At 35.9% G+C, this 15142-nt stretch overlaps 1 protein-coding gene across 2 annotated transcripts in view; it reads right to left on the bottom strand.

The window, feature by feature from the left end:
- The window catches only part of LOC150092662 (patatin-like phospholipase domain-containing protein 2), a 93626-nt gene that overhangs the window by 1813 nt on the left and 76671 nt on the right, over positions 1-15142 (bottom strand). For both annotated transcript variants that reach the window (XM_090414563.1, XM_090414564.1), the window contains exons 7-8: positions 14951-15086; positions 11049-11168 (exon numbers count right to left, since the gene is read on the bottom strand). In XM_090414563.1, coding sequence (XP_090270689.1) covers positions 11049-11168; positions 14951-15086 — 256 coding nt within the window. The remainder of the gene's footprint in view (positions 1-11048; positions 11169-14950; positions 15087-15142) is intronic.

Genomic DNA, 15142 nt, shown 5'->3' with positions numbered 1-15142 from the left:
AGAACTAGACACCACAAATATTGGTGTGGCGCTAGTGAATGTGGCGGTCGTGTTGAGTTGTGCTGGAAAAGGTGTTTTTAAATTCAAGTATAGAGTGCCTTTTTTGTCTCAAATTGTACTGCAGTTGTGCTTCGGTTGGATACAAGTGTCCTTCAGTGATGTTATTATTTGAAATTCTGTTGTATATATTGTGTTTTCGCTGCTGTTTGTTTCACTACTTCAGCGACTAAAGATGGCGTCCAACAAGAAAGATACATCAGCGGCTCACAGAACTTCTCTACGAAAGTCTGGCTCTGCGTTGGATTTTTGGCAGTGGATGCATTGGAAAACTGTTATATGTATGTGCCAAGGAATGGACTGTTTGGCTAAATGAGAAGAAGAAAACGTCGACGTATGTTAGAAGTGTCGGGACAGGCTGGAGCGATTAGGCATGGAAGCAGACGTCAGGACCGTAGCGGATGAACTTCAGCAGGAGTTTGGGAAAATGAAAAGTGCCCTTCATCTTTGGCAAGAGGAATTGGAAGTGCTCAGTAAGGGGATTCTGGAAATTAAAACCGAGTTAAATAGAGAAATTAGGACTATGGAGATTACTCTAGCAGAAGTAACTAGAACAGGATTAAGTATGGGAGAGTCTTTGGTGATTGATGAAGAAATAATAGTATGGGCGTGATTGGGAGTCAACAGAATGAAAGCACAAGAGGAAACGAGATGTCGTGAGAGTGAGGAAGTAAGTAAAAGAGCGTTGAGTAATGAAACTGGGAGAGTCATGCTGAATAGTGTAGAAAATGAGGCCGTAAGTGACTCTTGTTTATGAGTGGTAAAATATATGGTGATTCTATGATTAAGGGTATGGAGAGTGGTATGCCTGAGGAGTGCTTGGCTGGTGGAACAATAGAGAGAGAGTGGCTTTAGCAATAAAGAAAGGGCATGATGCAGAAAAGATGATAGTTATGGTGGTAGTATAAATCTGGTAGCAAAAGATTTAAGAACTGTTAGATATTGTGAAGAAGAAAAGTGTCAATGGGAGGATAGTGTGCATGCTACCTCATTTTGACAATTATGAGTTAAATAAACGAGCGATGATAATGAATGATATGATTGCAAGAATGTGCAAAAAAATAGGTCTGGAGTGTGTTTGAAGGCAAAAGACAGTTGTATGCAAGAGATGGGTTGCATCAGAACATGGAAGGTCATAAGCGATTGAAGAAGTTACTGTTTTCTGAACAAATTGAAGTAATTGGGCAGAGAAACTAAAATTGAAAAGGTTGAGTGTAAGAGGGAGAAAGCCGTGATTGTATAATTGTTGATCCTTATTCGCAGAATGAATTGCAGGATAGAGGGGATAAAAATCGGCATGGGACTACTGAAATTAGATACATGTATATCAGTTCTAAAGCTGGTACAAGAACTAAAGGGAAGCTGCAATTTTTGTGTACAAATGCAAGAAGCATTTGAAATAAGAGGGAAGAATTTTTGGCATTAGTCAGTGCAATCTCACCAAAAGTTGTAGGCATTAGTGAAACTTGGCTGGCAGCAGATGTGGTCACTGGAATTGAATGTAATGGGTATAGTATTTTCAGGGAGGATAGAGAAGATAGAATAGGGGAGGAGTACTGTTGATGATAGTTGATGAGTTGCAGCCAAAGAAAGTAGTATATCAAGATGATAGACATGTGAATGATAGTACATTTGAGGCAGTCTGGTGTGAAATAGTGACCAACGCAACCAAATATATAGTTGGTTACTGCTATAGGCCAGGGGATGATATTGAATTCATGCATCAGCAAATTAGTGCAATAAGTGCAGGGTTAGTGATTATTATGAGGGATTTTAATTATGGTGATATTAATTGGAAGGAGGAAATATCACGTGGCAAAAAGGAAATGGAATTCATACATCTTCTAAGAGATAATTACTTGATAATATCTGAAGGGACACGTGGTGTGAAAGTGTTGGACTTGGTCATTGGTTCAGAGGATATATGCATAAGTAAGGTGTCCTCATTACCTCCAATTGGTGAGAGCGATCATGTGGTATTGACTTGGGAGGTTGCAAAATTTGTGGATTTCTCTCTTAAGAAGTGCCGTATATATATATATATATATATATATACGGCACTACAGGTTAGGCAATTATAACATGCTTCAGAGTGAGCTTGCAGCAGTCCCATGGCAGAATATATTGCAGGGGAAAGATGTTAGCAGTGCATGGGATAAAATCAGCGGGTATCTGAGGAAGGCAATATCAGATTGTGTCTGCATGATCAGGAAGACAAACAAGGTAGGCGTTAGATGGATGAGTAGTAATATCAAGCTTGATCTGCAAAAAAAGATGTTATGGAGAATTTGCAAGGAGAAAGACAATCAGTACACCCATGAGCAGTACAGGGCTCAAGCTAGGAAGGTTACCAGCATAGTAAGAAAAGCTAAATCAGATTATGAGAAGACCTTAGCCAAGGAGATCAAGGGTAATCCCAAAGAGTTCTTCCGCTATGTGGCAAGTAAAAGGAAGAATCTTTAGAAGGATAACCTTAGTGGGTGCTGATGGTATCGAGGTGACCAATTCAGATGTAATAGTAGAGTTACTGAGTGATCACTTTTCAAAAGTCTATCACCCAAGTGAGAATATCTCTGTACCTGTAGCAATAACTAATGTGAGAATTGAAGTTAAGAAATCAGAGGTACTTAGTATATTGCAAAATTTAAATGTGAACACTGCTGCAGGTTTAGATGGAATATCACCTCAGGTGTTGCATGAATGTGCAAAGGAATTGCCAACACCTCTTACTTGGTTATTTAACTTAAGTTTGAACTCTGGTATGGTCCCTAGAGAGTGGTAGGAAGGCAAATTAGTTCCTTTGCATAAAGGTGGCTCTAAAACTGCGGTAGTTAATTACAGACCAATCATCATCTCGGGAGTGGTGGTAAAAGTATTGGAAAAGTTGGTTAAAGACAAAATTCAAGAATGGGTGGATCGGATATGATCCACCTGGGAAAAAACCTGTAAAAGTTAGGGGATTGGGGTAAATATTATTATTATTATGTGAAACCTCCAGGGAGTCCAAAGACTCATCAAGAGAGAACACCTACTCTACATCTCTCTGTCTCGACCACTCAAATCCACCAACTACACCACCACCATCTACCACCGACCACTACCACCACCACTAGAATTTCCATAGACAATCACAAACATTCATGCCCACAGCGGGCTTCAAACCTGCTGGAGAGCAGATACGCTAACCACTCAGCCAACCAGGCTGGCTAAATATATACTGTATGTAAAACCTCTAAAAAAAATAATGAGACCATGCTTTGGATATGGCTTATAGAATCAATATGAGCCTAATATAAATAAATATGTTGTATAAAACTTTCCAAAATATAGGTATCACTAATACTTTGAAATCCCAGTTTACATCCTAAGCAGGCACCTACAGAGGGTGCCCTACTCAGTAGAGCTAGTCTTTCATCCACTTGTTTCACTTAGTTTTGTATTGCCTTAGTGTGTGTGATTATTATGAATATTAGATAATGTATCGTTTTATTTAAAATTGAGTGCAAATTCTAGTCTATACGTTAGTTTGACACATTTGAAAAGTCTGTCAAGCTCACAGAGCAGTTATATCAAAAAGCTGTAGAACATTATATCTGTAATGCAAACTTAGATAAATATGTGGATGGATTAAAAATATTAGGATAAAAAGTTTTATAAGAAATATAGAGATTATCAAACTTCCAAAAGATACCCTTCATGATGGTGTAAGGCGTACAGGATACTATGATACTAAATGATTAAATTTGCATTATTACTAGCTTCCTATTCTGTTGTTTGTCTGATCTCTAATATTGTCACATCTATTACTTTGGTCTTCTAATGCACTACTATGTCAGTGTACATAAATCTCATTCTCTGTATCAAATACCTGTTTTGATAGCTTTACTTCTCCCATTCTGTTTAAATGACCAATACTACCTCGGATTAGCTCTGCTCACACATTCTAATGCTAATAGATAGTATGAAGGTCATTCCTAATATTTTAATTTTTAATGATTATATTATTGAGTCCATTTGTTCAGTTCCCCAATTTTTCTCAGAACTGAACTCCAATATATTATTATTATTACGGATAGTTCCATTGAGTCAGTAGACTCATCGCGGGAGACCCAAACTATCAAAACAATATCTATCATATCTGTTCTTGAATTCATTTAAAGACGAAGAACTCACAGCCGAGTCAAGCATTGCATTCCACTCATTCACCATCCTCCAGGCAAAAAACCTCGTTCTCACACCCTTGTTAACCACACTTTTCCTTAATTTCCAGGGATGACCTTTTGTTCTTCCATCACTATCACACAGCTGAAACAATTCTCCTGCATCAATCTTATAAAAACCTTTTAGTAATTTAAATGTTTCTATCATATCCCCTCTTCTCCACCTATCAACCAACCTCTGCAATCCACAAGCTCTCAATCTATCAATGTAGGGAGCATTTTTTACATCACTCACCAACTTAGTCACTCTCCTCTGAACCCTTTCCACAACCTCCTCATCTCCAAGGAATCCAGGTGACCAGACCTGAGCACAGTAATCCAAATATGGAAGTATTCAACGCTTTATAAAGGGGAAAATAATAACCTCTTTATCTCTGGATGTTAGTGTGTTCCTTAATAACCAAGTAATCTTATGTGCAATCTTGGACACCTTAGCAATGTGTCCCCTGAACTTCATCTCCCTAGCCTCATCAATCTCTTGGAGTACCGTTCCATCAATGTAGTACACAGCTGGTAATCTTTTAATTCCAAAATGCATAACTTTATACTTTTCCACATTGAACTGACATCCCTTTCCTTTTGCCTATGTTACCAGCTTATTTAGGACTATGAATTTGGTGTTTTGCTATGCCATATACATGAAAACTATTTTGTGTGTGTGTGTGTGTGTGCGTGCGCACGCGCGTGCAAAAATAAATTGGTATTAAAACAGTAGTGACCCTTTTACTCACTTACATACACATTCATAACCTTAAAGTATTGGGTCTTTGGCATTAAATACAAAATGCAGGAACAGAAGTTAATTTAATGTTCTGCATTAAATACAAAATGCAGAACAGATAGAAAACTTTGCAATCTTGCTCTGGGAACTCAAGACAAGTTCCTCATCAATCCTTAACTTTATTAAGGAAACAGCAGCAACAAATTTTGTTGCATACAATCACACAAGAAAATGACAACTCATACCTGTATCTTAAACATATGCCTTACTTCAAGTTACAACTTAAAACAAGTATCAAGAATACTTTACTTCATAAACTTCAGCTATCCAGTACTAAAGCAGAAAACAATGTATATGGAACATTCCAGCATTTTTTACCTGACAACTGTTAGTTCTACAAACAAAGAATAGCTTTTCATCTAATATTCACTTAAAAAAATCAAAAGTTACAACAGTGAAGATATGTAAACTTCTCAACAGGAACTTGAACATAAAAAATCCACAAACTAAAGCCATTCACATTCCTTCTATTTTTCCTTATTTCTTAAAGGGAATTATTTCCGATTCTCCCTCGTATTCTTCTCTCCATTTCAATTTTTACATGTATCTCTCTATATAAAAATATATCTTCCCTCTTGGGTTCCTCAGCTGTTTGTTTTCATATCACAGGTCAAGCATAAGCTGTATTCTCTCAACTGCAACTGTGTGAAATTATGTCATCACAGCCAGGTATTACAAACAGTGAAGAGAAGTTGTTTTGGTAATGGCAGACTGGATACCTTTATTTGCAGTACAATGAAGTTTCTTTTCCACCCGACATCAATAAAAAAAAAAATCTTTTCATACACACACACACTTACCTGATCCACACATGAAAGGCAACAAGACCTATAGCACATTAGTGACATGTATGGGCAAGAAGAAAAGACGTTTCAGCTGTTCAAACAAAACGTTTGAACAGTTGAAGTTTGCTTCTTTGGGGAAGCAAAGTGGGGGAGACTGTTCCAAAGAACTGAAGTAGATGGAATGAAAAAGGAGGCAGCAAAGTTGGGTTTCAAGTGAGTTTCAAGATGGACTGTAAAAAGGTGTTAGTTAGCAGTGCCTCTTGTTCTAATGATTTTGGAGGAAAGTGGAGGAATAATAGAGGCCAATTCAGCAGAGTACTGTACATGAAAGTATCTGTAGAAGAGGCACAGAGAAGAAAGTGAACATCTATGAGAGATGTTCACTTTCTGCTCTGAGAAATTTCCACTTCAATCCTCTCTCTTTCTGAGAGGGATTGAAGTGGATATGTGAGCAGGAGAGATCATTAATTAGCCAGGTTGCATCTTAGAAGATTTTGGTGTACCACCCCAAATATGGGAGCAATATTCCATAGTTGGATGGTTGGGATTTGTACAGAGTTAGCAGTCGTGAAGGTGTGAAGTAGTGTCTGGTGCAAAAAAGTACACCAAGTTTTTCGGTGGCTGCAGAAGTTTAGTTGAAATGTGTGTTTGTGTGAGGAAAGATCAGTCCAAGAAGAGAAATCTGATTGGGTTTGGATCTCAGTATTACTGAAAGTAAGGAGGAAGGATACAAGCTCTTTGTAGATTGCAAGTGAAAGTAAGGAGGAGGAGGATACAAGCTCTTTCTTGAGAGATCAGACAAGATGAGTTTTGGCAGCATTGAATTCTACAAGGTTGTTCTTGTCCCATTGGGGGTTTAGCTAGGAGACTGGGGTTCAGGCCACTGGTCATGGAGAATCTTGAGGATTCTAATACCTGAGCACTACAAAGTTTATCAGAAAAGAATCCAAAGAATCCTTAATAATGTGAGCACAAACAAGGCATCTGGTCCTTACAGTATCCCACCTATTGTGCCCCAGAACAAACACCTATCCTGACAAGGAAGAATGGAGTGTACTGTCATCAGTAAAGCTATGGATAGGAAGTCTGTAATAGTAGGTCCTTTATATACAAGGGGAAGAGCATGGATGAAAGAACAGAACCCTGGAATACTCCTAGATTTTGGGGAAATATGAGGAATGAAGAGTGTCCACCATGACATGTAGCAAGTGATCAGTGAGAAAGTTGGCAATCCAGTTGCAGAGTGTGAAAAGCAGACCATAGGAAGGTAGTTTGCTAAGTAGGTCAGTACCAAACCTGATCAAAGGCCTTTGAATGTTCATGAGAACCACATGGGTTTCTCCAAATTTTTCCATGGCTTGAGTCCACAGGTGGGTGGTGAAAGTAAGATCAGCTGTAGATTGCAAGTGACAGAATCCATATTGCTGGTCACTGATTAGTTGGTAGGTCTCTAGGTGGTTCAAGAGTCAGCTGTTGATGATCTCCATAATTTTAGAGAGAGAACAGAAACAAGAGCATTGAACAGTAGTTCGTTAATTAACTTATCACCTTTCTTTGGGATGAGCTGGATGTAGGCTTGTTTCTATGTTGTAGATGCCAGTTTTATACAACAGATTGAAAAGGCATTACAGGATAGGTGTTCATTCTGGGGCACAATTTTTTAACATAATAGGTGGAATACTGTCAGGACCAGATGCCTTGTTTATGCTAACATTATTAAGGATTTTTTTTTCTGACAGAAGACTATAGAAAGAGCAGTTCTTGGGAGTGGATGGAACTTTTGCCCAGGTCATCAATGGAGGAATTGGAAGATAAGAGTGATGCCAGTAAGTCAGCCTTGTATTGAAGGTAAGATAACTACAGTACCATCCAAATGTAAGAGTAATGGAAACCTGGGTGGGAAAAAGTTGTACCCAATGGCCTTGGCAAGGGATCAGAAGGATGGACTGCCATTTGGACAGGAGCCGAGTTTACAGCATTTGGCCCTTTCAAAGTCTGATTTGGTGATGATTCTTTTACAACTTTTACAAGCTGTAAAATATCTCTGCAAGCACAGGCAGAGTAAGCAGCTGAAGTTTTGGTCTTAAGCCATTTGTGGTGAGCAGAGGTTTTTTTCTTTTAACTGCATCAGCACATTTTCATCCCTTATTCCACTTGGAGTGGAATAAGGGATGATTTTCGTTACTGCTATTCCTCCTTCCCATGGCCCAACTACAGTTCTTCTGATTCAAACATCTGTTCAGACTGAATAACAGAAATCATCCCTTATTCCACTCCAAGTGGAATAAGGTAGTTGGGCCATGGGAAGGAGGAATAGCAGTAACGAAAGTCATCCTTATTCCACTTGGAGTGGAATAAGGAATGATTTCTGTTATTCAGTCTGAGTAGATGTTTGAATCAGAAGAACTGTAGTTGGACCATGGGAAGGAGGAATAGCAGTAACTGAATAACAGAAGGATGATTTCTGTTATTCAGTAGAATGAACTGGAAAAAGACCACTCTGCTCCATTGCAGCAAATTTAGAAGAGACACTTTTGAGAGCAGCTGCAGATTCTAAAAACAATCAGCCTAATCTGAATAAATATGGTTGCATGAACCTTTTCAAAATATGAGAAAATGCTAATACTTTAAGAACCCAGTTTACATCCTAGGCCACCAACAGGTGTCCCACCTAGTTAAGACTAGTATTTTGTCCACATGTTTAACTTAGTTTTGTGTTGCCTGCATGTGTTACTTATACTCCCTGAAGATATCTCTGTGATTGAGATGAAATATTGGAAGAATTAAATATTTTTAATACTTTCTCAGCTATTTCACTCCATTACCATTCTAATATTAGTTTTAACTAGCACTAAGCCTTAACACACTGAAATTCATAACATGCTTAAATTTTTAGTGAAATTACATGTGAAGTGTGAGCAGTGAAATCAAATCACTGCTCACACTTCAGCAATTTATACATCACTGTTCTTTTTGTGTTCAGTGTCTGTAGGTATTTCTTCATGTTGGGCATGATAATGGTAAAAACTAATCTGCCAATACTATATCTGCATAGTACAGATATTCCCTGTATTAAAAATTCTGATGCTTGTCAAAGTTCACTCCCAACATATTTTGTCAATTTAATACTTTTCCTTGTATTTTTTTAATCAATTTCTTTCAAGTAACATTACACTTTTTGTGTGCATTTTTAACTAACTATTAAAATCATTTAATTAATTTTTAACGATTCAAGCAAAAACAGTTTACTAAAATATGATGCAAGTGAACTAAAATAAGTAATTCTGAACATGCAGCCACCAAGATAAATCTGAAACTGACAATTTCTTAGTTTAAGGCCAAAAGGTTTGAAAATATTCAACTATGTACTTTATTATTGGAGAATTTCTGTCCTAACTCAACATTCGACACACAGAAAGGGAAAAGTAGGAGTTCTCACTTAGAAAATATCTGCTTTTGAATTAACAAAGCACAACAATAGATGCTAAGAAATTAAATAATTATACTTGTTGCAAATCTCATCATTATCAATTTCCTAATATGTACCAGCAAGGGGTGTACAGGATGCTATTACAGTGCTACACAATTATGATCACAAATCCGTCTCATTAATCACTACTCAGCACTCCCATCAGATCTTATATATCTGTCTTCCAGGGCACTTCTGACTGCATCAATGCACCAAGATCTTGGTCTTCTGCCCTTTTTACTACCATCTTGATATCAGACATGTTTTGCTAACCTTACATATTCCATTCCGTTTAAGTAACTCTTTCCCATTTAAAGTACCACACCTTAGATTAGCTCTGCTCACACTCTTGAATGGAAACAATGTCAAGTTCCTTCCTAATATCTTCATTTTTAATATGATTCTGATAATAATGCCATCTGTTAACTGTTGATTTTTCTTAGAATCTGGTCTTTTTGATAGCTGTTTTATTTCTAACCCAACTCTCAGAGCCAAAAGTTAAAATTGGATTGAACAATGTCTTACAAGCTGCTAGTTTTGTTTAATGATTCCCACCGTATTGGCTTTGTTAATTCTATTGTCTATTTCCATATTTAAATTGCCATCATTGCCATAAAATTGTGCCTCAGTAGACGATATATTTTACCTGTTCTATCAGTTCTCCATTTAGAAGCTGCTGAAAATTTTCATATTTCAGTCTATTTTTATAGCTTGGTCTTTTTATGGTCCAGTTTCATGCCATATTTTTCACAGCTGTTATTCAATTAAGTTAAAGAATCCTGGAGCCTTCCACTGGATTTATTGAGGAGAACAACATCATCTGGATAAAGCTTAGATATCTCTGATTGCAAGTGAACATCTTATTCATCATCTATATCGATCACATGATGCGATCGATATAGATGATGAATAAGAGTGGAGAAAGTGTGTACCCTTGTCTTACACCTGATTTTACATCACACCATTTTGCGTGGGAGTTGTGTGGAAAGTGGGAGAATGAAGCAACTAGTATTAAAGATGTAAGGCAAGATAGTGAAAGTGCTGTAGAGAATGTGGAAGGAGTGAATGACAGTGCAGGAAATATAAATTAAAGCATGAAAGAAGTGGCTAAATATAATATAGATAATGAGATGACAGTAAGGAGCGAAATAGTGCAATTTGCAGCGTCCTTCACAGGAAAAAAACGTGCCCAAGAGCAAGAGAAAAGACTCATGTGCTACATCAGGAAGGAGAAAGAAAGAAAGAAAGAAAAAAAGTGAAAGGGAAAAGTATGAAAGTGTAAGAACGTGGAGCAAGGAGAAGATATTCTATGGAGATTTGACGATAAGATGTGTTCTTAATGAGAAAGTGACAAAAGGATGTTTCTCAGATGCAAAGAGCAAGCATGTTAGTGAAACTGTTAGTTTGCAGAGGGGAGCAGTGCAAGAATTGTTTTGGCTGGCACAAATGATTTGGAAGTTGAGAATTATGCAATCAAAGAAGATATGAAAGAGTTGCTGATAAAAGTGAAAAAGAAAAGTGACAAAGTCACAATTGTGAGCTGCTGTCTCAGTATGACAGGACTGAATTGAGAAGATTTTCACTAATCTCAGGTTTAAAAAATGGCTCTTTATATATTTTTAGTGAGACTATAGAAAAAACTAACAAACATGAGAAAAGAATACTTGAGATTGTGAGTATACACAAAATTAAGTATCCATCCCAAAAAACATCTTACCCTTCCACACAATACTCACTTTGCACTATACTGAGGTTTTTGTTTTGTAACTCTCTTTATAAAAGTCTTAAGTACAGTTGCTAATGACTTCAAAGACTGCTGCACCTCTTTCTGGACAGTAGGAAGCATTTCCCATAATCTGAAAATTGCACACATATATTTTAAGTATTCCCTTACTTTTGAATATATTTAGTTAGAATATAATTTGAATATAATTTTTTGTTTGTTTACTTTACCTAAACATTTAAATCATCATTTCACTAAAATTTGTTTATTCTGTTTTAGAAACATTAGAAACTGATTTTTTTTTTTAATATTATATGAATGCTGTATGACTCGTTCTTGTATTCAGAAATTAAATGTTGTTACCAGTTCTTCTGCCTTCTCTCTGAATTGAAGCTCATGACATTGTTGAGCAAAATACATAGGAGTAATAAATTCTAATTAGTTTTCTCTTACAATTCAAATATTTGACCTTCATAACTTTTCCTCATAATTCAATCACTCAATCCCTATCTTATTCAACTATAAGAGTGATCAAATGTACAAAAACAACATCTAGAATGTAGCATTTATAAATATAATGATAACTACTACTAAATTTCATATCTCTATTTTGGCAGTGTTAATTCTAATTATAAAATAAATAAAATTATTTAGAATAAATTATATCTTGTTATCTGAATTCTATCTTCCACAACTGGTAGGTGGATGTTCAGTTACAATCAAAGGATCTCACATTAGATTTCCATTGCAATGCAGGAATGCCTCAAGGGCTCTACTATTCACAAATCCATTTTTTGTTATATATATATATATATATCAATGACTTTCTGTCAGTGATCACAAATCCTATTCATAGTTGTGTTAATACTTTAATCCCTTGTCCTTCCTTTTAAATAATAACGTCACCAATGTAAGAGAAAACTAATTAAAATTTATTACTCCTATATATTTTGTTCATCAATGTCATGAGCTTCAATTCAGGGCGAGAAGGCAGAAGAACATTTAACTGGTAACAACATTTAATTTCTGAATACAAGAACGAGTCATACAGCATGCATATAATATCAACTGTCTCAATCACAGCTGTACAATATGAGGAAACATTATTAGATTTTAGAGACACGAATATAGATACATAATTAATTTTAAAAAATTATATATAATTAATAGCAATCACTTCCCAAAACTTAGAGATAGGCATATAGTATGTCCAATTAAGATTATGATGGTGACATAGGGTTTTACACAATTCAAAAAATAGAGTCAAATTGAACCTACTATGGTATAGTTTCTCAGTATGGTTCTAGTGAACCATGTCTAGTGTCCATAGCATGGGCAGAAAGGCGTGAACTTTTAGATTCCAAAAACTTATATAAACTCTATGTTCTTGGATTCTGATAGTAGAAGAATGCCAGTCTGTTCCAAAGTAGCAAAGATAACAAGAACAAGGTTTTTGATAAACAACAGACAAGGATAGAGGTGATAATGTATTTTTGAGGGGTAGTAAGAAAGATGACAACTTTTGGGCTGGTACGAAGGTGGTATGCAAATATTTTCTGTAAGAGTCCTTGCTATTTGTTCAGATGTTCCTTTAAAGTGGGATATGCTAATCCTTTTAACATCAGATTGCAATCTGGAAGAAGGATGATAATTGTCAAATATTTTCTGGGTCAAGGTTTTGCTCTATCCATTGAGTGATACAGTAAGTTTTATTTTATTTAATTCTAATAGAAAAGACTCAAAAGAACAAATTGTGCTTACTTGATGCAAAAGGCTTTTGATAATGCCTATTTTTTGTGAAGGATGATAATGCGAAGATGCATGGATATATCTGCCTGTAAAGGATGGCTTCCTGTAAACAGAAAATTCAGTATTATGGAAGTTGTTTTCCCACTTGGTTATGCTACGAATTATATATTTGGTTTAATCCTTTATCCAAGTGGAAGCAAACAAAGTTTGCACCTGAAGTAATTTCAGGAGTGGGGAACTCGTGGCAAAGGTAGTATGACTTCACATCACTTGCCTTAGTATCCCATAATGCAAAGCACATCTCCTTGCAGACATGTCTAATGCTATGCATTATGGGAAGGGTCACTACCCAGACCAGTTTAGACCTTGATTGAGGTCTCATCAGTGGGAGCCAGACCCAGAGGTGGTGATACCAAGGTGGAAGTAATGCAGAAGTCACATTTCCATATTCCAGTTGCCAAAAGGTGTCACACCTTATTATTAAAATTCTCTGGATTAGAGATAGTTCATGCAAGTTGTTTTCCACTTGGTTATGCTATAAAATATATATTTGGTTTAATCTTATATCCAAGTGTAAGCAAACAAAGTTTGTGCCTGAAGTAATTTCAGGACTGGGGCAACTCGTGGCAAAGGTGGTATGACTTCACATCACTTGCCTTAGTATCCCATAATGCAAACCACATCTCCTTGTGGACATGGTAATGCTATGGTATCACCACCTCTGGCTCCGACTGATGAGACCTCAATAAAGGACGAAACCAGTCTGGGTAGTGACCCTTCCCTTAATGCATAGCATTACATGTCCACAAGGAGATGTGCTTGATGTTTGATTCATGTTCAATAGTGAACTTGATGCGAGTATATAAATTAGTTAATTTTATCTAGAAATTGAAATAGCTCTGTTTCCGAGTGAGGCTAGATTTCAAAGATGTCATCCACGAAATGTAGCCAAATGAGAAGTTGAAGAGAAATGATGTTAGAAATCCAATTCTTTAAATACTCCATAAAATAATCAACCAAAGTGGATGATATAGGACTAACCATCACAGTACTCTCAATCTGCTGAATAATTACACCAAGTAAAATAACCATCATTGATAGTAGACTTGAATAATCTACTTGTAAAAGCTGTAGAGTTTCTTGAAGTTGTTTCACTGCTTACTATTTGTAAGCAGTGAAACTACATCAAAGGCATACTTTAATAGATCATAACTCTGCTGGTAACATAGATGAAAAAATTTAATGCTGCAGGCTGATAACAAAACTGTTGGCGAGTTTCTTCAAGCCAAGCTATTCTGAATAACTTTTGTTCATGAAAGTTATTCTAAATTTTTCTTTTGAGATCTTCATAAGGCATTATGAAGTAAATAAATGCTTTATTGACATGCTTTATATACCGATGTTTTTAAACCAAAACATGCATGAAAAAAGCAGTGCTTCACTACAACAGCGGTTTGGAACCTAACATGTCATATGACGGGTATGCCTGTGGTCTGTTATATAGTGGGCAAGTTGACTAGAGCAGTGTTTGTTATGTTGAGAGTGTACTGCATTTCTCATTACAATCATCACCGTATGCTAGAAGGTTTATAGAAGACTGATTATATTGAAAGCAAGATTTTGTTATTAGTTTTCTATTAACAGTTTTGTTTTAAATCTGTAATATTTGTTAGTGCTCTTACTTGCCTAAGGTCCATCAAATCCATCTATATCTTGATATCATAATCTTTTGTCATTTCTGCTTTAAAAACTCTTCATTATCAATCTTTGCTCCATGTTTAAATGACCATATTACTTATAGCTACTTATATATTTCTTGAAAATTAGCAGTCTCAAATTCATTTAATACTTTCACTTTAATATGGTTCTACCATGTCCTAGCAATTCATACTCTTAATTTTCCTTAGAAATTTCATATTAATATGTAAAAATTATCAATATAAATCTGATTTTATTATCCTTGATTATATATACAAAAATCTAATAGATTTGATTTTGAAAAATTCTGGAAGTTACTACTGAAGTTACATTTGCTCTACTCCAAGATTTGGCAGGCAATTTTAAATGTTTATTAACTGTATTTCTTAAAACTTACTCCTTACATATGTTGCTATTTTTATTAACCAAAGACACAATTACAGCAAATATTTATTAACTGTAACTTACTTGCAAAAAATAACAATAGCTATATCCACAGGCAACACATATGGAATAGACATTATTGAGAGCAACTTCATTGGCCGATGTCTAAACAACCAGTTTATAACACCCTTATTCACTTGATCACAGGCTTCTTGAATAGCTGAAGAGAAATATTATTATTTTATATACAGAGCTGAAAATATAAGCATATACACT

This window comes from Typopeltis vanoorti, chromosome 25 (assembly GCF_054136105.1).
Source record: "Typopeltis vanoorti isolate ZY-2024b chromosome 25, IOZ_Tvanoo_1.0, whole genome shotgun sequence".
In the NCBI taxonomy this organism is placed as follows: Eukaryota; Metazoa; Arthropoda; class Arachnida; order Uropygi; family Thelyphonidae; genus Typopeltis; species Typopeltis vanoorti.
This window is presented reverse-complemented; position numbering and strand designations above follow the sequence as displayed.